Below are 22,776 nucleotides of genomic sequence, written 5' to 3' on the forward strand. Positions count from 1 at the left end.
AGACAGGAGAGAGTGGGCCGCTCCGCACCTCGCTTCCCGCAGCCACAGCCGGGGACCAGAGCAGAATCAGGGCTTCGGCTAACAGCGCGGCCTCTGGAGCCAGGCCCGGGGTCAGATCCTGGCTCCAGCCCTTACCAGGTGTGACCCTGGGCTTGTCATCCCCGCCCTGGAAGCTGGTGGACGGGGCACCCCTGGCCGAGGGTGGCGGCGGGTACCTTGGCTGCTGTGAACTGTAGCAGCTCCCTGCTCAGGGCCACCACCTCCTGGCGGTTGACTGGAGGCTCCTCCTCCTCCTCCTCTTCCTCTTCTTTCGCCGGCTGCCCCCGACGTGCCTGATGGGCCAGCTGCCGGTCCAGGGCACTTTCCCAGCGGGCACGGAGCCGCAGGGAGGCCGCCAGGAGCCGGACTGCACTTTCACTGTCTGCAAGCTGGAGCTCCAGCCAGCCATCAGCCACCAGGCGGGAGCAGTCACCATTGGTGTCCAGGGACCGACTGAACAGCAGGAGGGACTGGAAGAGACGGGGCAGAAAACAGGCAGTGGGTGAGGGGCCCCCACACGCTGGGTTCCAGCCCAGACATTCATTCATCCATCCACCTGTCCACCCATGTATCTGTCCATCCATCTACCTGTCCTTCTATCCACCTGTCCATCCATCTACCTGTCCTTCTATCCACCTGTCCATCCATCTACCTGTCCTTCTATCCACCTGTCCATCCATCTACCTGTCCTTCTATCCACCTGTCCATCCATCTACCTGTCCTTCTATCCACCTGTCCATCCATCTACCTGTCCTTCTATCCACCTGTCCATCCATCCACCTGTCCATCCATCTACCTGTCCATCCATCTACCTGTCCTTCTATCCACCTGTCCATCCATCTACCTGTCCTTCTATCCACCTGTCCATCCATCTACCTGTCCTTCTATCCAACTGTCCATCCATCTACCTGTCCTTCTATCCATCTGTCCATCCATCTACCTGTCCTTCTATCCACCTGTCCATCCATCTACCTGTCCTTCTATCCACCTGTCCATCCATCTACCTGTCCTTCTATCCAACTGTCCATCCATCTACCTGTCCTTCTATCCATCTGTCCATCCATCTACCTGTCCTTCTATCCACCTGTCCATCCACCTACCTGTCCTTCTATCCAACTGTCCATCCATCTACCTGTCCTTCTATCCATCTGTCCATCCATCTACCTGTCCTTCTATCCAACTGTCCATCCATCTACCTGTCCTTCTATCCAACTGTCCATCCATCCACCTGTCCATCCATCCACCTGTCCATCCATCTACCTGTCCTTCTATCCACCTGTCCATCCATCTACCTGTCCTTCTATCCATCTGTCCATCCATCTACCTGTCCTTCTATCCAACTGTCCATCCATCTACCTGTCCTTCTATCCATCTGTCCATCCATCTACCTGTCCTTCTATCCACCTGTCCATCCATCTACCTGTCCTTCTATCCAACTGTCCATCCATCTACCTGTCCTTCTATCCATCTGTCCATCCATCTACCTGTCCTTCTATCCAACTGTCCATCCATCTACCTGTCCTTCTATCCAACTGTCCATCCATCCACCTGTCCATCCATCCACCTGTCCATCCATCCACCTGTCCATCCATCTACCTGTCCATCCAATGTACCGATCAGTTCCCCCACCCATCCACCTGTCCAACCAATTACCATCCATCCATCCATCCATCCATCCATCCATCCACTCCTGCCAACAAACATTTACTACACGCCTACTCTGTGCCAGGCACTCTTCCAGGTGCTAGAGATACGACTGTGAACAAGAAGACCGAGTCCCTGCCCCATGGAGCGGACATGCCACTTGGAGAGACGGGTGAATAAAGAGCAGAGTGTTCTAGAAGGAGGGTAGTCATTACCCAAGGTGGGGCAGACAGCTGAGGGGATGGCCACATCTTCACAGGTGGGGTTACATGCAAGTCAACCCTCCTCAAGTGGTGTCCCTAACGCTCTATACACATTTTGCCCTCAAATATACAAATAAATAGTAGATGCTAATTAATGGAATGCATGCTGAAGTGCTTAAGGGTGAAGGGCACTGATGTCAGCAACTTACTTTGAAATGCAGCAAAAATTGAAAAGAAAACTCACCTACTGAAATGGTGAGGACAGGTGTGTCATCAAGCAAAAGACCAATGTCCTTTGGCCGCAGCCGGCTTGGCTCAGGGATAGAGCATCGGGCCTGTGGACCGAAGGGTCCTGGGTTCGATTCCGGCCAAGGGCACGTACCTGGGTTGCAGGCTCCTCCCTGGCCCGGGCACTGGTCGGGGCTCGTGCAGGAGGCAACCAACCGATGTGCTTTTCTCACATCGATGTTTCTCTCTGTCTTTCCCTCTCTCTTCCACTCTCCCTAAAAATCAATGGAAAAATATCCTCAGGTGGAGATTAACCAAAAAGACCAACATCCTTTGAAGAATCTTGGAAATGCGGGTATGAGTGCTCCCCATACTCTTCTTTCAACTCTTCGGTGTGAGAATCACAGTATGTTGGGGAAAATTCTAGGAGGTGTGGGGGGAGTGGATGTTGGGCTGGGAGATGGCCAGGAGGGTTCAACATCCATTCTGTCTACCCACGTGTGTGTCTAAAATCCTCCCCCACGAACCCCCTGTGCAGGGGAGGGCGGGGAGGCTGCACCCCAGGCAGCGTCTCCACCGGCAAATCCTTGTGTCCCCCCGGGGCCTGCTGATGACAGGGTTTGTCAATCCGCTCTCCCCAGCACTGACAGGAGCGTCTGCCTCATCCTTGACCTTTATTTCTGTTTCTGTTCACCGTCTGCCTCCCCCACTTGCATGTGAGCCCCATGAACACAGGGAGCTCTGTCGCTTCTGATCACAAACACCCCCAGCACCTACACAAGTAATTAATGCCTGGTGCAAGGCAGGTGCTCAATAAATGAATGAATGAGCACAACTGGGCAGCTCAGAGCTCAATGCAAATCACAGGAATGCTCTGGCCAGTGTGCTCAGTGGTTAGAGCATTGCTCACACACTGAAGGGTCATGGGTTCAATTCTCGGTCCAGGGCAAGTACCTGGGTTGTGGGTTCACTTCCTGCCCCTGGTCTGGGTGCACGTAGGAGGCAACCAGTTGATGTGTCTCTCTCACACTGATGTTTCTCTCTCTCCCCCTTCCTTTCTCCCCTTCACTCTCTGAAAAGCAATGAAAAAAATACCCTCAGCTGAGGATTAACAACAACAAAATTAAATCATAGCAGCAGCAAAATCTACTGAGTTCAGGTACCTGAAGGGTTTTTCTCTTCCCAGGACATTCCCTGGGGGCGAAGCGAGGGGGTCCTGGTAATGGGACACCGGCCCTGGCTCACTGTGTGGCTTAGGCAAGTGGCAGCCCCCCGACACCCCCAGAGGCCGTCTTCACCCCTATAGTGAGAACACACCAGTCCTAGAACCACAAGCTGGCATGCAGTGAGCCGCGAGGTGCGGCAGCTACAAGCACAAATACAAGTACATCTGCAACCTGAGCACATCTTCGGCTTCCACCCATATCCAGCCACCGTCCCCTCCTTCTGCCTCCTTGTTGGGCTCCCTCTTCCAACCGTGTCAGACTCTGTCCCAGCTCTGCTCCGAACGCTTGCAGGGAGGGGGGCGGGCTCCAGTCTCACCCGCCTCCTGACCTCCTCTCTGACCTGTCGCTCTGACCTCACGTCTGGCAATGCTTCTCCTCACTAACTGCTCCAGCTGTTCCCTGTGCAGGCCAAGCTTGTGTGCCTCAGGACCTTTGCGCTTGCTGCTTGGACACTTCTCCCAGGACTCCCTATGGCTTCTTCCTCTCTCCTGCCCTCCCTTCAGGTCTTTGCTCAATCGTACCTTCTCATTGAGGCCCGTCCAGATCGCCTTATTTCCTACTGGAACCTGTCCCGCACCCTCACCCTCACCCACCCCTCCTATCCTGGCCCGATTCCTTTTAACTTCCTGGAACCCTCGTTTAGTGCTGTCCTTTGTCCATTGCTATTTTCTGCCCTCCCTCACTGGACGTCAGCTCCAGGAGAGCAGGGCCCGGGTCTTGCTTAGTTCACTGCTGTTCCCAGCACCTTCAATAGCTCCTGACACACAGCAGGCGCTGCTACACGAGCGCACAAACAGAGGACAGCAGCCGCCCAACCGTCTGCGGCCGATGCCTGCAGCCAGCAGGGGAAGGCAACTCCTCAGGCCCAAATCCTGTGATGCAGTCGCCACACCGGGACCCACCTGGAGAGCAGGGATGCGGACACAGTTCACCAGGTACGGCTTGTTGGTCTCCAGCAGGGAGACGAAGGTGAGGAGCTGGTGCTTGCTGCTCATCTTGTCCTTGTCATCTGAAAGGATCAAGAGGACAGCTCAGGCCGAACCGGTTTGGCTCAGTGGATAGAGCGTCAGCCTGCGGACTCAAGGGTCCCGGGTTCGATTCCGGTCAAGGGCATGTACCCTGGTTGCGGGCACATCCCCAGTGGGGGGCATGCAGGAGGCAGCTGATCGATCTCTCTCATCGATGTTTCTAACTCTCTATCCCTCTCCCTTCTTCTCTGTAAAAAATCAATAAAGTATATTAAAAAAAAAAAATAGGACAGCTCAGGCCCACCCTGCCCACCGCTGTCCCACTCACCCCGACACGCATCCATCCCCCAGGCCTTCCTGTCCCCCAGCCATTTAACCATCCACATGAAGAAGATGCTCGTGTGTGTGTAACGAGAAAATGCCTGTGGCTTCGTTTTAAATACTTTGTCATAATGAATGTGACTTTGGCTTTTCGGTGACATTGGGAAATATTGTCAGTTTTGTTAGGAGCGAGAACAGCATTGTGGGGATGCTAAAACGGTCATCGTTATCCTAAGTGATCTGATGACTGAAATGTTTCAGATGCTCCAGCAAAAAGGAAGAAAAACTAAACGGTCAGAAGGGTGGCAAACGCTGACAGCGAGTGAGGGTTTGTCCACTTGGGTGACACAGGATAGAAGTTTTCAAAATTAAAAAAAGAAAAGGGAAACGTGGCCGGGCAGCTCAGTGGGTTAGTGCTGTCCTGATACACCGAGGTCGTGGGTCCCATCCCTGACCAGGGCACACACGAGAGGCAGCCAACGACTGCGTAAATAAGTGGAACAACAGATCCATGTTTCTCTCTCCTGTCTCTAAAATCAATAAAAAAATTTCATAAAAATGAAAAATAATGTCACAGGGAAGGGGCCAGGGGAGCCCGGGGCAGCACCAGGCCAGGAGCTCACAGCCCCGGGGCAGGCTCGGGACGGGCTGCACACTCAGCCCCCGGGCACCTCCCTGCTGAGGTCCGCCCGCGCCAAGCGGGTAAACGCGCCACGGCCCCCCGCCGGGTCTGGCTCCTGGGACCTCCCGGCCTGCATGACCCCCCTCAGCAGCCCAGCGAAGGCCGAGTGCGGGGAGGAGCAGGGGGTTCTCTCCCCACTCGGCTCACGTACCTCGGCTCCCTTCGCCGCCCCCGGCCTCGGGCTCCTGCGTGTGCAGCACCTCGGGGCTGCTGGCGAAGACGCAGGTGGGGTGCAGCACGGTGCCCTGCTTGGCCTGGGTGTGGAAAATCTGGAGGCCAAAGGGAGGCGCCAGGTGACAGAGGCCCTCAGGTGTGCTCTGCCCTCTTCCCGCTGTCCTGCCCGCAACGCTCTTCTCCACCCTCTTGGCCGGGTTCCCCCTCCTGCCTCAGAAGCCCCCTTCAGGAAGGCCAGCCTGGCCCCTGCCAGCCTGGCCGGGGCCCCTCTGTGCTCCTCCAGCCCCGGGCTCCCCGCCCCGGCGCCACCACTCTGGGCCAGCTGTCTGGGAACAGTGTGCCGCCCCCACCGGACTGTAGCCCCACACAGGCAGGGCCGGGGCTGCTGCAGTCAAGGCCACGTGCCAGCGCAGAGCAGAGCCGGGAAGCTGTGCGTGAGGCCCACCTGATCCGAGTCCTTGCGGCCGCTGTTGAACGGGTCCGGGATGGCGAGCTGCGGGTAGAGGCCCCGGGCCAGCACCAGCTTGAGCAGGGCCATCTGGTCCCGGGTCAGCGCCTGGGCCGAGCTGGCGGCCGCCTGCAGCTGCTCCAGGTTGTGCCGCAGCTTAAACTTCACATCCTGTGGGGACATCGGGAGGGGGGTCCCACGGGCTTGTCTGGGACACGTGGACCCAGAGGTTATGTAGACTGCTGGGGCCGCGCCCTGTCCCCCAGGCCCCCAGGACGGCCCCGTGGTGCCCCACCTGGATGTCCACGTGGTCGCTGGCCGCCCGCGAGGCTTTGCCCTGGTCCTCGTCGCTGGAGCGGCCATCCTCCTCCTCCTGCAGCCGCAGGACCTTGCGCCTGCGCCCCCCTCCCTCCTCGTGCTGGCGCTTCAGCTGGTACAGCTCCCGGCGCTCGCGGCGCTGCTGCAGCCGGCTGTAGCTGTCCCCCGGCTTCGCGGCCTGGGCCCCGGCCAGCAGCCCGTGGTCCTCCAACAGCTCCTGGGGACAGATGGGCCCAGTGAGGGACACAGCGCAGGCCGGGGGGGCAGGCTCTGGACCGACACATTCAAGAGAGGGGCCTGCCACTCGCCGGCGGGCAGTGTCAGCCTCTGAGCCACACGTTCCTCAGATGGGAACCGGGATGCTCCCCATGCCGCCCACGAGGCTGCTGGCGCTGAGATGTGCGGGTAAGAACCGCCATCTGCAGGCGCAGGCGCACATGGCTGCTCCGTGAGAGAGCAGTCGCTGCTGCTGGCTGTTACTTCCCCGGCTGAGGCCCAGAGAGGCCCAGGAGCTTGCCCGGGGTCACACTGCTAGCAAATGGCAGAGCTGGGATGTGCCGCTGGGATGTCTGGCCCCAGATCTGGTGCCTCCTAGCACTCAGCCTGAGCAAGCGCACGGCCAGCTCCGCACCCCTGGCCCATGAGGATGCAGCACATGACCGCTGACCCTGTGCGCCACCCCCAAGAGCCCTCCTGGATTTCCACCCCCACACCTGGTCGTCTGCTGGTGGGGGAGGAGGGTGCAGGGTGGGACCCTGACCTCTGTGGTAGAGAAGGAAAGAGGCTGCGTTCCAGAGTGCGCTCAGGTGCCCTCACTCTGTCTCCCCAGCACTCTGGCCTCCTGTCTGCCTGGGCGGGGCTGGCCCCCACCCTGGTCCTGGGCCTCACCTTGAACTGGCGCCGCAGGTTGGCCATCTCATACAGCCTATGCTCCTCTATGCCCCGGCGGCGGCACCACTTCCGGGAGTTTCTGCTCCGTTCAGATTTCACCTGGTGGAGGTAGATGCCAGGTGTTGGGGCCTGGCCAGCTGGGGGAGGGGCGGGGGACTGACCTCCCACCCAGACCACCCCAGTATGGGCCTGAACACCAGCCACTGGGAGATGCAAGGCAGGTGGAGACCTGTCGGCCCTCCATGACACCTGCTTTCTCCCTTTTCCAGGAGTCAGCCCCACTGCCCCTTCCTCCAAGAAGCCCTCCCAGACCACACTGAGTCAGACACCCGCTCCAGCCTCTCTCAGCCCCTTGTGCTCCCACTGCAGCCTAGTCTGGGTGGTCACTGTCTAGGGATAGGTCTGACCCCCTGCACCAGGAGGGCAGGGTCAGGTGGTTTTGCTCATCACCAGGTCCCAGCACAGGGCCAGGCCCAGGGGGCGGGCTCAGGGAATGTGTTTTGGGATAAACAGGTGCTACCCTAGGAGTCTGGTTTTAATGGCAGTTTAGAAGCCCAGGCTCCCCTCGGGCCTGAGCTCTGCACGTGCTGGTCAGAATGGTGGCGTCCATGGGCTGGGGGTGGGGCATGAGGAGGAGCCACAGCCGCAGGGAGGCCCTGACTCTGTGCCTGACAGTCAGACAGGGGTGTCCCCACCGGCCTCACCTGCACCCAGGTGTTGAAGACATTGAAGAGCGTGAAGGGGTCGCCCAGGTCACTCTCCAGGGGCCGCCGCGCTGCCGCACCTTCCGGGTTGTTCTGGGCGCTGCGCGTGAAGGGCGACTGGACGCTGAGGGCGGCCGCGATGGTGAGCACGGGCTCCGCCAGGTGGAACATGGAGCCCAGGATCAGCATCTTCCCTGGGGGCGGGCGGCGAGCTGAGCCTCCCCCATCCTCCCTCCCTCCCTCCCTCCCTCCCTCCCTCCCTCCCTCCGGCTCACAAAGGGCCTCGGGAGCCAGATGGACACACTGTGCTCTCAGTCACATGACCTTGGGCAAGGCCTCAGTTTCCCCATCTGTAGCTGGAGACAAGCACCTCCTCAGACATGTGGTGGGGACTGGCTACTGCTTCTTTCTTTCCTCCCGGCCCCCCAGCACCTCTCCCCATGGGCCTGGCTTCCGTTTCTTCCTGGGACTCATTTTACGGGACCTGCCACGGCACTGTCCTCCCCAGAACGCGACCGCCACGCCAGCTGTCCCTGGTCTGCCTGGCACACAGCGGGCGCTGCTGGCTTTTGCACCCATCACGGTGTGAATCTCTCCTGCCATCTTTATTCCATTCAAGGCAGAGGCGGGGAAGATGGAGAGGAGGATAAAGGGAGAGACGGGGAGGAAGCAGGGGCCAGGAGGAGGGAGTGGGAGGGGTGGAGGGGGGACAGGGAAGGACAGAGAGAAGGAAGAAAGCGGCAGGAGCAGTATCCCCGTGGCGTTTCGATGCTCAGGCTGCTCCCGCCCGCCCTGCAGTCACTGCCTGTACGTCACGCATCTGACTCAGCCCACGGTCCCCTGACTGCCTTTCCAGAAAGTTCCTGTTCACATCTAGCCTCCTAAGATAAAGGCGGGCAGGAAAACAAGTCTGTCCCGGGCCCCTAGCTCCGTCCATCAGCTGGGCAGGCCCCTCCATCCCTCTTGCCTCGTTTCCCCATCTGTGCGAGGGGCTGACAGCGCATCCACCTGCTGTTCCACCTGCAGGGCTCGCAGTGCCCGACCCGTGACTGAGCCACCACAGCCCAGCACCGTGTCATCTGTCTCTTGCCCGGGGGCCTGGGAACCCACGTGCCCGCCTGGCCTGGAGTGCCCCAGCTCTGCCCACGGACAGTGATGGGAGCCAGGGACAGGCTTTCTCTGAGCCTCGTCTCCTCGTGGGAAGCGAGTGTCACTCACTCCTGTCCCGTGGGGGTGACGTGCGATCAAACCCAGGCTCTCTCACTGGCCTGGCCCCTTCCCTTGGGCACAGGCCCCACCCCACCAGGCCTCAGTTTCCTCATCTGTACAACAGGGTGCCTGGGGGAGCCACCCCCTCTATGTGAGAATGAAACGACATGAGGCCCACAAAGCCCGTCACTGGCACACAGGAAGTGCTCCCACTGGCACACAGGAAGTGCTCACGGCATGTGGAATGTTCCTTTCCCTCTCAGGCCTGTTTCCCTCTAGAGCAGGGGTGGGAAGGTCCGCCCCGAGGGCCGAGGGCCATAGGAGGCCAAGGCGATAGGGGTGAGTTAATTAAAGGTCTGACCAAATACAGCAGCTAATTTTAAGCTGATAATTGTGTATGGCCCGTGAATGAGCAAACGATGTTATAAATGTCCAGATGGCCCCTGGCAGAGAAAGGGTCCCGCCCCTGCTCTAAGCAAACAGAAAGAACCGTCACAGCCTCAGCGGCCGAGCGCCGGGCCTGCAGGGATGGGCTTTAAGGGCTATCACGGGCCTGCAGGGATGGGCTTTAAGGGCTATCAGGGGCCTGCAGGGATGGGCGTTAAGGGCTAACACGGGCCTGCAGGGATGGGCGTTAAGGGCTATCACGGGCCTGCAGGGATGGGCGTTAAGGGCTAACACGGGCCTGCAGGGGTGGGCTTTAAGAGCTAACACGGGCCTGCAGGGATGGGCGTTAAGGGCTAACACGGGCCTGCAGGGATGGGCTTTAAGGGCTATCACGGGCCTGCAGGGATGGGCGTTAAGGGCTAACACGGGCCTGCAGGGGTGGGCTTTAAGAGCTAACACGGGCCTGCAGGGATGGGCTTTAAGGGCTAACACGGCAGAAGGCTGTGCGGAGTGTCTGTGCTGGGGGCACGGTGCCACGGTGGTGGCTGGTGGCGCTCTGCGGGGCTGTGCTGTGGGCTGTGGACCGTCGGTGGACACAGAATGTCTTGAGTCGGGAGAATCGGGCAGAATGAACACGGGGGAGTCAGCGAGCTCCTCGGGCGGGGCAGGGGTGGCGCAAGAATGAGCAAGAGGAAGAGGTTTTGAAACCCTTACCGCCCACCGCAAGGGCAGCCCAGGGCACAGCTGGGGACGGGCTGTGCAGAGCCCTGTTTGTTTACTGCTGTATCCCTGGTGCCCAGCACAGTGCCCGCACCGGGGACTTGCGAACGCAAGAACAGGGCCTGGAGAGGGAGCAGGCTTGCGAGCAGTGGCCCAACCCACCCAGGGACCTGCGTGGTCACCCCAAGGGGGGTCCTCACCAATCACGACGTCCACAGGCAGCTGGGCCAGCAGGGACCCGATAGGGGTGAGGGCCTCGGAGCTGTCCAGAGCCCCCTGGTCCCGGAGGTAGAGGATGGCCGTTTCCAGGCTGGCTGGTGGGGGGGGCTCGATGAAGGGGAAGGTTCGGGGGTCTCCCACGCTCATGCTCTTCATCTAGAATGAGAACCAAAGCCCCCAGGAATGGGGGACACGTGAGCCACTGTGGAGCACTCAGAGGGCTCAGGGATCACAATTGACTAAGGAATGAGCACATGACCCGAGCCGGGCCAATCAGAATCCTTCCCTGGGACTTTGTAAACTGGTAGCGAGAATTCAGCATCCTCTGGTTGTGAGAGGCCCGGATAGAAGCTCAGAGACGCTGTGGTTATTCTTCCATTGCCTGGAAATTACCCGACCCACCACAGATGGAGAAATCCTTCATTGTTCCCGACTAGACCTCCCCCCACAATGGGTGCACATATCCATAAAATCCCCTTTCCTGCTTACAAGAGTTTGAGTTTCTCTCACTTTCGACCAAAGAATCCCCAATAACTCAGAGGCCAGAGGGGGCAGAGGGTGGTGGGGAACACACACACCACCAGGCCTGGCATGGCGAGAAGTGTGACTATGAGAGAGCCAGAGGGAAGCTCAGAGAGCCCGGGGGCTCAGCCCGTCTTCCAGGGAGGTGACCTGCTCACCTGGCCCTGATCTGGAGGCCACCTGGTATCTGGTCGTCCAGCTTTCCCACCTTCCTCTCTGTTCACCAAACCCTGATGTTGTCTGAGGGATCACCCAGTACCCACTGAAAGATCTTTAAATTAAAAGCTCTGGGTAGGGGGCGGGTATGGATTTTTTTTTTTTTTTTAAAGCTCTCCAGGTGGTTCCAGTGTGTAGCTGGGGCTAAGAATCAGTGCTCCGATCCAGTCTGGCAATGCCACACCCCTGGACAATTACAGGTCATAGAGTGGACACACGTGACCCAGTTCTGCCAACAAGACAGACTGGGAAGTTGGCCAAAAGGCTCTGGGAAAGGTTCCTATGGCCTTAAAAATTAGACCCACAGCCCTGCCGATATGGACCAGTGGTTAGAGCATCGGCCTGTGCACTGGAGGGTCACAAGTTCGATTCCTAGTCAAGGGCATGTACCTGGTTTGCAGGTCTGATCCCCGCCCCTGGTCAGGGCACATGTGGGAGGGAAACGATAGATGTTTTTGACGCATTGATGTTTCTCTCTCTCCCCCCCACATTCCCACCTCCCTTCCACTCTCTCTAAAAATCAATGGGAAAAATATCCTCACTCCTTGGGTGAAGATTAAAAAAAACAATTAGACCCACAAACAGGGACAGTTGGCTGCTTCTGTCTCTAGACCAGGGGTGGGCAAACTTTTTGACTCGAGGGCCACAATGGGTTCTTAAACTGGACCGGAGGGCCGGAACAAAAGCATGGATGGAGTGTTTGTGTGAACTACTATAAATTCAAAGTAAACATCATTACATAAAAGGGTACGGTCTTTTTTTTTTTTTTTTAGTTTTATTCATTTCAAACGGGCCGGATCCGGCCCGCGGGCCGTAGTTTGCCCACGGCTGCTCTAGATGGTAAAGGAGGAGGAGATGATGCCCACAACCGCCAGCTGGCATTCAAGAGGCAAACTTGGAGCCTGACAGCCTCAAATAGAACCCGGGCTCTGCCACTTGTCAGCTGTGTGACCTGGGTCAAGTTACTTAACCTCTCTGTGCACCCACACATCAGAATAGGATTACTGACCCCACAGAGCTTTTGTGAGGTTCCATACATAAAACACTCAGGATAGGGCCTAGCCACTGTGCGCACTAGGTAAGTGATGTTTCATCGTCATCGTCATTATCGTTATTACTAGGAGAGCTGCTGATAAACTGATGTTGCTAAGACGGAAAAGGCCCGGTCCTTTATGACATCACGAATCCATTTAAATAACCAAGCCTGGAACCTCCCCGTCTCGGGCTTTGTGGCATATGAAACGAGACTTTTTCCTTGTTGTTTAAGCCAGTGTTTTTGGGTCCAGAACTCCATGCAGTGGCTCACAACCAGCATTTAAAAATATTAAACCGCTGAAACCAGTTTGGCTCAGTGGATAGAGCGTCGGCCTGCGGACTGAAAGGTCCCAGGTTCGATTCCGGTCAAGGGCATGTACCTGGGTTGCGGGCATATCCCCAGTAGGAGATGTGCAGGAGGCAGCTGATCGATGTTTCTCTCTCATCGATATTCCTAACTCTCTATCTCTCTCCCTTCCTCTCTGTAAAAAATCAATAAAATATATATAAAAAAAAATATTAAACCAAACAAACAGAAACTATCAGCGTGCGTCCCCTGTAGGAAGGGGCTGGCTGGCGCACTCATACACATATGGGCCTGGAGCAGACGCCATCCGCTGCTCCCACTTTCCTCTGCCTCTTCTTCCTGAGCACAGAGACTACATTTCCCAGCCTCCCCCGCAGTGAGGTGTGGCTGGGACCCAGCTCTGGCCAGGGGCAGTGGAAGGGAAGTACTCCACTTGCAGGCCTGACCCTTAAAGCCCCAAACCCATCCCATACTCCTTCCCCACTGTATGGCTGACAGATGAAGAGCCCCAGGGAGATGACGGAGCCATGAGAGGGAAGGGGCCTGGGTCCCTGAGTAAAGGAAACCGCCGCCAACTGAGAACACAAGTTCTGTTGTGTTGGCCGCTATGGGAGTGGGTCTATTTGTCTCATCTAATCGAAACTAACGACTGAGATATGAGCCATGACATCACATGTATGGGGAAACCCTGGTTTTAAAAGCCATTTTTAAAAATGTATATATATATATATATATATATATATATATATATATATATACACACACACACACACACACACACACACATATATATATATATATATATATATATACATATATATATACATATAGATTGATTTTAGAGAGAGGAAGGGAGAGGAATAGAGAAATAGAAATATCGATGAGAAAGAAACATCCATCAGTCGCCTCCTGCACACCCCGCACTGGGGATTGAGTCCGCAACCTGGGCATGGGCCCTCACCAGGAATTGAACCTTGACCTCCTGGTTCATGGGCCAACGCTCAACCACTGAGCCACACTGGCCCAGGTAAAAGCCACTTCTTTTTTGTTGTTGATAATCCTCACCCAAGGAAACCACTGATTTTTAGAGAGAATGGAAGGAAGAAGGAGGAGGAGGAGGAGGAGAGAGAAACATCGATGTGAGAGAGACCCATTGACTGGCTGCCTCCAGCACACGCCCTGACCAGGCTGGGGATTGAGCCTGCAGCCCAGTACGTGCCCTTGACTGGAACTGAACCTGGGACTCTTCACCCTGTGGGCTGATGCTTTATCCACTGCCCCGAACCGGCTAGGGCTAAAGCCAGTTCTTGATGGGTTTTCTGTTACAGCAGAAAGAGCCCTGAGTGAGTCATGAGGTTCCTCCCGTGACTCCATGGCTTTGGGGAACAACTCCCTCCTCAACACGGGATCTGACATTTGAAAGGAACCAGTGCCCCTCAGTGGCCTGGCTGGCCCAGCTCTCCTGGGCCCTGAACACTGGGACTGGTCCTGTCTACATGCCTCCCGGTTCCTGGCTGGCGCAGCACTCAGGACCCCGTCCCCCCTGCCCCCCTCACCTGCAGGACCAGCGCGTCCAGGGCGACCCTCCGAATCTCCGGCACAGCGTAGGGGGCGAAGGCATCGTAGTCGGATTCAGCGTAGAGGCGGAAGCAGACGCCGGGGCCTGTGCGGCCCGCCCGGCCCTTCCGCTGCTCGGCACTGGCCTGGCTGATCCAGAACTCCTGCAGCCGCTGCAGTTTGGCCTGGGGGTCGTAGCTCATCTCCTTCACCTTCCCTTGGGGGGTGAGGGGGGTACAGGGAGGAATGGGCATGTGTGTGCAGCAGCCACATGGGGCCTGCATACACCGGTCCTCTCCCAGCCCTTCATCCACTCGCCCTCACGTACTCCTGTTCCATGAACACTGACCCACGGCTCATTCTGGGCCCAGCCCTGACATTCGGTTAATGTAATCTGGCATTTCCTCATTCACACATCTTTTCTTTTCTATTCTTTCTTTTTTTTAAAAAATACATCTTATTGATTTTTTACAGCGAGGAAGGGAGAGGGATAGAGAGTTAGAAACATCAATGAGAGAGAAACATCGATCAGCTGCCTCCTGCACACCCCCTACTGGGGATGTGCCTGCAACCAAGGTTCATGCCCTTGGCCGGAATCGAACCTGGGACCCTTCAGTCCGCAGGCCGACGCTCTATCCAGTGAGCCAAACTGGCTAGGGCCACACATCTTTTCATTTATTTTTTCAAGCCTTTGTTTACTCAGAGGCTCGGACAGCTGACAAGTGCTGTGAAGAACCTACCATGTGGTGGGCACTGTACCTGGCAGCAGGGACACAGCTGTGGACAAAGCAAAGTCCCTGGTCTCACGGCGCTGAACACGCACCATATCTCATCGATTCCGAGGCCGACCTTTGTTCCTATTGAGCTGTCTCTGATGCATTTTAAAACCACTGGCATGTCTATGTTTAATGGACAGCATTTAAGAATCTTAATGGTACATAAACCTATGGAATGTTTTATCGCTGGCCTCCCAGATTCAACACTGTAAGGTAATGGCTAACATTTACTGAGGGTTCCCTCTGTGCCAGGTACCAAGTGTATCCACTCATTTAATCCTACAGCCTGAGGGAGGCACTGTCATTACAGCCATTTCACAAAGAACACACAGTGTCAGGGACCCGACCCTGGGCACACAGCCAGCAGGGTCCCCGAGCCACTGTGCGCTGCCGACTTTCCAGAGAAGTCCACCCGGGAGGGCGGGCAAGAAGCAGATCAACGGATGTGAAATGTGATGCCCACACCAGGGAGAAAATAAAGCCCCACCAGGAAAGCAAGGCCGCGGGAGAAGGGGGAGGTCACGCAGACGAAGTGGACAAGCCGGGCCTCTAGGGGAGACAGACGCGGGCCCTGGCAGGGGATGGAGTGAGCCCTGTGGGTATTCGGAGAAAGACAGTTCTCAGCAGAGACCACAGTCAGTGCAAGGCCCTGCGGCAGGAGCAAGCTTGGAATGTCTGAGAAAGATTTAGACGTTGCCACTGCTCCACAGCCCTCAAGCTCTGGTCTGGCGGTCTCGGTCCCTCGGCACAACTCCACCTCCCACACTCACTCCCCGCCCGCCCCTGGGTCGCTCGGGCAGCCCTTACCGGAATCGACTACAAAGCGGATCCCGTCGATGGTGACTGAGGTCTCGGCGATGTTGGTGGAGAGGATGCATTTCCGGACTCCAGGGGGGGCCACGTCAAATACCTGGGGGCGGTAAGTAGGTGACCAGGGGCTAAGTCGGCCCTTACTCACCCGTGTGTCCAGGGGCCTCCTGGACACCCCCGGGGTGTCTAACCTGGCCTCGGTGCCTCCCACCAAAGCCTGTCCTCCTCAAGTCTCCACCTCCGAGATGGCTCAGCATTCTGGACCAGGTGCCTGGGCTGTCCTGGGCCCTCCCCTCCCTCCCCGTTCCACACACACATGGACATCTTCAACATTTCCATCCCCCAGCACCCACGGCCCTGCCCTGGTCCAGGCCCCTCCTTCCCCACCCAGATGCTGCTCCAGCTTCCTCCTTGGTCTCTGGCCTCCAGACTTATTCCCTCCAGCCCATCCTCCACACGCAGCAGAGGGATCTGCTGAAGCACAAACTGGCACTGGCCCCGCCTTGCTTAGAACCCTCCCATGGCTCCCCACTGCTCTTGGGACAAAACCCAGGTACCAAACTGGGTCCTCAAGGACCCTGGTGGTCAAACCCTGTGTAGCTCTCCAGTCCCACCTCCCCTGACTTTCCCTTCATAGTCTGGACCCCAGCCCTGTAGCTTCCCAGCGGCCCCGTCTTTTTCTCACCCCAGGCCCTTTGCACAGGCCCTTCTCTAGGACCCCAGAGACAGTCAAGCATAGTGGCTTACAGCGAGGGTCAGCGACTATGGCCTGGAGACCAAACCAGCCTGCCACCTGTGTCTGTGGATCAAGTTTAATGGCACAGCCTCGCCTGGCCCGTCTACAGCTGCGCTTCCCGCTGTAACAGATTTGCTGTGACTGAGAACCCACAAATATGGACTCCCTGGCCCTTTACAAGTTTACCAACCTCTCGTTAAGAGCATGGGCTCGCCCTAACCGGTTTGGCTCAGTGGATAGAGCGTCGGCCTGTGGACTGAAAGGTCCCAGGTTCAATTCTGGTCAAGGGCATGTACCTTGGTTGCGGGCACATCCCCAGTGGGGAGTGTGCAGGAGGCAGCTGATCGATGTTTCTCTCTCATCGATGTTTCTAACTCTCTATCCCTCTCCCCTCCTCTCTGTAAAAAATCAATAAAAAATATATTAAAAAAAAAAAAAAAAAAAGCATGGGCTCTGGTGCCAAATTACCCAACGCACAGCCCGGCTCTGCCTCTTACGTGACTTTGCACAGGTACCTGTACCTCTGATTCTATAATCTGTTAAGTGGGAATAACAACAGGACCGGCAGGCAGGACTGCGGTGAGGACGAAATGAGACAAGCGTACAGAGCCCAGAACTCCTGCCACTCGCAGCAGATGCTCCACACACGTCGGCTGGACCTTCCTCCCGGCGCACTGCGGCTTTCTCGGGTCAGTTCTGAAAGCCCCTTCCTCCAGGAAGCCTTTCCTGAATCCACCAAGACTCTGCTCTCAGAGTTCAGGAGGCTCCTCTACCATTTGTAAAACTGTCAATTACTTGTCCATCTCCCCAGCAGACCAACAGCCATGTAAGGGGAAACGGCCAAATCTTGGCTCCCACTGTGTCTCAAAGAGCCCCCTCAGCACCAGGGGAGGCGCCAAGGAGATGCGCAGGGGTCTTTCTTCAATCAATAAGCAATGCCTGGGCCGATGAGATTATGCAGTCAGCCTCCAGGATGGCCCCAGGGCGTCTCACCTTCCCCGTGAACACACACAACTTAACTAACAGGACACTGCCGAAACGCCGGCCTGTGACTGCAAGGCCAGGTCATAGGAGACGCTGTGGCTTCTGTTTAGGGCTCCTGGGGAGAACCAGCCACCATGTTGCAGGGGCACTGAAGCAGCCCCCTAGAGAGGCCCCCAGCCAACAGCCAGCCACGTGAGTGAGGACCGCTAGCCCCAGTCAAGCCTTCGAGTGAGTGTAGCCCCAGCCACCTACAACCTCATGAGACCCTGAGCCAGAAACCCCCCAGCTAAGCCACTTCCCAACCCCTGATCTCCAGAAACTATGTGAGATAATGAATGTTTATCGTTCCAAGCTGCTAAGTCTGGGGGAAATTTATAACTAATAGATTGGCCCAAAGTGCTCTCTCCCCGCACCCTTCCTCTCCAGCCTGGTGGTCTCTTCACCTTTCCTCACACCCAACTCACAGATTCCCACATCCATACATTTGCTCAAGCCGGTGCCCCTGCCTGGACTGGCTGCCTCGTCTCCTACTCCAAACCCTCCTAGGCCCCCACAGCTAAGCTCCAATGCCTCCCACTTTACCAGGAGGCTCACCCTGGCACCCGCGCCGCCAGATAATGGGAGCAGCCCGCAGCCCTCCTGGTGCTGTCACCCCCCTCCTCCCCCGGCACACACAGCCAGACCCCACCCTGCCTGGCTGCCGGGATACCTTGTCCTGGTCGGCCACAGAGAGGGCGCTGTGCAGCGGCAGCACCACCCAGCGCTGGGTGTGGCTGGCGTAGGGCTGGGCGGCCTCCAGCATGGCGCTGATCTCCGCCATGCCGCTGAGGAAGACGAGGAGGTCGCCCCGCTCCTCGGGGGGGTACTTGTTGTCGATGGCCTCCAGGACCCTCAGGAAGGGCCGCGGGTCCAGCTTCTCCGACTTGGACACTGACGGCTCGGCCTCGATTGGCTGGTACACAACCTGCGAGGAGACAGCCCCAGGCATGAGCGCACGCTGTCACCCCAGCTCAGAGCAAGGGCGGGGAGACCACACTCACACAGGCAACCTGAGCAGGATGCAGTAAAGCACAAAGTATGAAGGTAACTGGAAGGCCTCTGGGTGCCGACAAGGTTTGATGCTTCTTAATCTGGGTGCTGGCTGCATACAGGTATTTGGTTGGTGAAAATTAATTGAACTATACACATGAGATGTACATTCTTTTACATCTGGAGTATAACTTTAACAACAAATTTTAAGGGGTACAGCCAGGATGAAAACCCTAGAAATCCCTTCTCAGAAGGAACCCTCACTCTTTTTTTATGGCTGCCTAGAACAAGCATGTCAAACTCACGATTATTTTTGCAGTCCAGGCAATGTAATAGTATGGAAGAAACGTTTTAAAAATTTCGTAACTTAATTTTTGCAATATCCTGTTACACATAATTATTAATAATGAACTATAATATTCGCTAATGACTGACTACTATAATCATATTGCATTCATTTCCCTTATGCACCTTATGCGCAGGCGCACCATTTCTCTCCACTAATACTAGCAGCGAATATTTTAGCAGCCGATTGCCATGTCATTAGTCTTGCACTGACTTGTTTGGTGTGCGCAACAGGAAATATTTAGCTTTTGGAGAACAAGAAAAATAGGTTTATTTGCGTGACGCTTATTAATTTGTGCAGATCTTCAGTGTCTGGTAAGTTAATGGTCAAGAAAAAATATCAATTTTTATTAAAATGTTCTATTATTTTATGTTAACGATGACTCATTTATTTCAGTTCTTTGTATTCAGCATGTCTCTATTGAAATAAACCTACGTTTCTATGAAAATTGAAGCTTTTGATTTTTTGCGGCCACATACACTTAAATCTTGTTTATTTGACCCGTGTTAGCCTTTGAGTTTGACATGCTTGGCCTAGATCAGTGGTTCTCAAGTTTCCTAATGCCGCGACCCTTTAATACAGTTCCTCATGTTGTGGTGACCCCCAGGGAAAGTTCAAGATAGAAGTTGCTGACTGAGAGTTCAGGACTAAAGAGCTGGGATGCTAAAAAGAATCTCTGGCCCTGGCCGGTTTGGCTCAGTGGATAGAGCGTCGGCCTGCGGACTGAAGGGTCCCGGGTTCGATTCCGGTCAAGGACATGTACCTTGGTTGCGGGCACATCCCCAGTAGGGGGTGTACAGGAGGCAACTGATCGGTGTTTCTCTCTCATCGATGTTTCTAACTCTCTATCCCTCTCCCTTCCTCTCTGTAAAAAATCAATAAAATATATTTAAAAAAAAAAAAAGAATCTCTGGCCCTAGCTAGTTTGGCTCAGTGGATAGAGCACTGGCTTGTGAACTGAAGGGTCCCAGGTTCAATTCCAGTCAAAGGCACATGCCTGGGTTGCAGGCTCAATCCCCGGTAGGGGGCATGCAGGAGGCAACTGATCAATGATTCTCTCTCATCATTGATGTTTCTATCTCTCTCTCCCTCTTTCTTCCTCTCTAAAATAAAAATATATTCATAAAAATAAATTTTTTAAAAAAAGAATCTTCGGCTAGCTTGAGTATAGCAATTTTGAGAGGACCTGAAAAAAAAGGTTTGCCTCTTGGTTTCAGTTTCTTCAACAATAGTTACATCTCAGGTGGATGGTGAGTGAAATGTGGTGGAGTCAGGCCCACCCCCAGGATTGCTGTGAGAATGGGATGAGATCGGTGTAGGAGACCCATGGTGGTTCCCAGAAAGTCTTCCCTGGAACACAGGAGAGAAAGAGAGAGAGATGACATCTGCCAGCCTCCCTTGCAGCTAGGTGTACTTCAGAGATTAGAATGGAAGTAACTACAAGGGCACGTCCAACTTTCACACACACTGGATTTTCCCTGGACTTTCGCTCCTTTCCTCTTCCTACAACTCTGACCATACAGACCAGGACACTCCCTAGGACTCTTACCAGGTGTGGTGCTCAACCCCAGGGGATAGCTGGTAACATCTGGAAACACATTTGGGTATCACACCTGGGAGAGGAGGATGCCATTGGGATCTTTGAATAGAAGCCAACAATACTGCTAATGATGCCACAACACACAGGGCAGCGCCCACAGCTAATAATTATCCAGCACAAAAGGTCAATACTGGGTCTGAGAAACCCACCCATGAGACGGCAGAGCAATGAGAGAGAAAGAGCCGGGGTCCCTGGATGACCACATGGAACTGAGCTGCCCATCAGCCTGTTATATAAGAAAAATCAACTTCTATGTCACTTGAGCCTTTGTATTTTTGGGTCTCCTCTAATAAGCACTTAACTCTCTTCCCAGCACATGAAAATGCACAGATACAGCAGCTATAAAAGAGACAGAGATAGAGAAAGAGAGAGATAGAGAGATAGAGAGAGAGAGAGAGAGAGAGAGAGAGAGAGAGAGAGAGAGAGAAGGGAGACAATATCCTTAACTGAAGGGAAGGGAAGCAGAGCAGCAGACAGAGAAGGGACAGGTCCAGGTTGGGCCAGAGACCGGGTGGGAGGGGGGAGGATGTCGGGGAGCGGAGCACTGACCGTGATGGGGAAGAGCCTGCCGGGCACCTGCACCACAGGGGCGCTGCCGAAGTAGCTGGAGAAGAGCGAGATGTTGATGGTGGCCGACATGAGGATGACCTTGAGGTCAGGCCGCTTGGGCAGCAGGCGCCGGAGGACGCCCAGGAGGAAGTCGTTGTGGAGGTGGCGCTCATGGACTTCATCCACGATCAGGACCTGGTACTGGGGCAGGCTGGGCTCCCGCTGGATTTGCCGCAGGAGCAGCCCCACAGTCAGGAACACGATCTTGGTCGCCGCCGAACGCGTGCTCTCAAAGCGGATCTGGTAGCCAACCTGGGGTGGGCGGAGGAGGTGGTCGGGAGGGGACCTGGGCCTGGGCACCAGCCCCTCACCCCGCCCTCAGTGAAATCTGAGCAAATGCCCTCGCCTCAGACTCGAGTCCAACAGACTTGGGTTTGACTCCCACCTCTGCCACTTGGGGTCGTTGACTTTGGGCAAGCAGTTCTGTCCCTCAGACACTTATGTGTTCTCCTGTGAGAATTTTTTTTTTAATTAAATTTATTGGGGTGACACTGGTCAACATGAACATATAGGTTTCAGGTGTGGGTTTCTATGTTACAAGACCTGTGTATTGCACCATGTGCCCACCTCCAAAGTCAAATCTTCTCCTGTCACCAAATATTAGGACCCCTTTCTCCTCCCACCCCCTCCTGTGAGAATTGTATGTGCTAATGCACTGAAACATCTAAGACCCCGGGCTATGACACTAATTATTATAATACCAATAATCAGCCTTTCTTCAAGTCCTTACTATGTGCCACCAACTACTATAAATGCTTTATGCCTATCAACTCATTTCATTCTCACGACCACCACAGGGTGTAAGAATTCTTCTTATCCTCACTTCACAGATGGGGAAACTGAGGTCACTCACCCAAGGCAACACAGCCTAAAGGGTACCTCACATCAAACACACACACACACACACACACACACACACACACACACACACACACACATCAGTTTCAGGTGAATTATATTTCTAAATGTAAAAGTTATTAGAAAAAAACAGAATATCTTCATGTCCTTAAAGCAGGCAAAAACCTCTGAAACAGAGCCCAGAGAGTGCCAGCCACAAAAAGAAAATGACAGACTCGATTATATTTAAATGAAAAGACACCGTCATCAAAGGACACCATTCAGAAAATAAAAGGCAGCTCACAAAGTAGGAGACAAGATTTGCAACACATAAATCCTACCCCGGACTCTTATCCAGAACTGATAAAGACCTAGCAATCAAGAACAAAAAGACAGGCAACACAGAAGACAAATGGGAGAAAGGCTTGAACAGACACTTCACAAAACAGGCTCTCCAAATGGCCAATAAATACACGAAAAGGTGCTCATGTCCTTAGTCATCACGGAAATGCAAATTAAAATGTGATACCAGCCCTCGCCAGTTTGGCTCAGTGGATAGAGCATCAGCCTGCGGACTGAAGGGTCCCAGTTCTGGTTAAAGGCAGCTGCCTGGGTTGTGGGCTCGATCCCCAGTGTGGGGTATGCAGAAGGCAGCCGATCAATGATTCTATCTGATCATTGATGTTCTTATCTCTCTCTCCCTCTCCCTTCTCTCTGAAATCAATAAAAATGCTTAAAATTTTTTTTAAAAATAAAAATAAAATGTGGTACCACTTACACAGCCACCAGAAAAGCTAAAATGAAAAGTTTACTGTAGCAAGTGCTGGTGACGACGTGGAATGTACTGCTGTTGGAGTGTAAACTGGTACGACAGCGTTACAAAACGGTTTGGCAGTATCCCGCGAAAGCTGAAAACGCCCCGCTCCTAGATATATACCCCCAAGATAGTCACCAAAGGTGACCAAAAGGCACGTTATAAAATGCTTCAAGCAGCACCATTCACAAGGGCCTAAAACCGGACACCCTCCAAA

General features: G+C 55.0%; 1 protein-coding gene across 2 annotated transcripts in view; it reads right to left on the reverse strand.

The window, feature by feature from the left end:
- Positions 1-22,776, reverse strand: part of DHX34 (DExH-box helicase 34) — a 30,108-nt gene that overhangs the window by 1,250 nt on the left and 6,082 nt on the right. For both annotated transcript variants that reach the window (XM_059666067.1, XM_059666066.1), the window contains 12 exons: positions 20,849-21,160; positions 18,034-18,288; positions 15,602-15,704; positions 14,018-14,235; positions 10,363-10,537; positions 7,847-8,040; positions 7,140-7,241; positions 6,229-6,468; positions 5,931-6,104; positions 5,463-5,580; positions 4,243-4,349; positions 216-509 (listed from right to left, as the gene is read on the reverse strand). In XM_059666067.1, coding sequence (XP_059522050.1) covers positions 216-509; positions 4,243-4,349; positions 5,463-5,580; positions 5,931-6,104; positions 6,229-6,468; positions 7,140-7,241; positions 7,847-8,040; positions 10,363-10,537; positions 14,018-14,235; positions 15,602-15,704; positions 18,034-18,288; positions 20,849-21,160 — 2,292 coding nt within the window. The remainder of the gene's footprint in view (positions 1-215; positions 510-4,242; positions 4,350-5,462; positions 5,581-5,930; positions 6,105-6,228; positions 6,469-7,139; positions 7,242-7,846; positions 8,041-10,362; positions 10,538-14,017; positions 14,236-15,601; positions 15,705-18,033; positions 18,289-20,848; positions 21,161-22,776) is intronic.

This window comes from Myotis daubentonii, chromosome 15 (assembly GCF_963259705.1).
Source record: "Myotis daubentonii chromosome 15, mMyoDau2.1, whole genome shotgun sequence".
Taxonomy (NCBI): Eukaryota; Metazoa; Chordata; class Mammalia; order Chiroptera; family Vespertilionidae; genus Myotis; species Myotis daubentonii.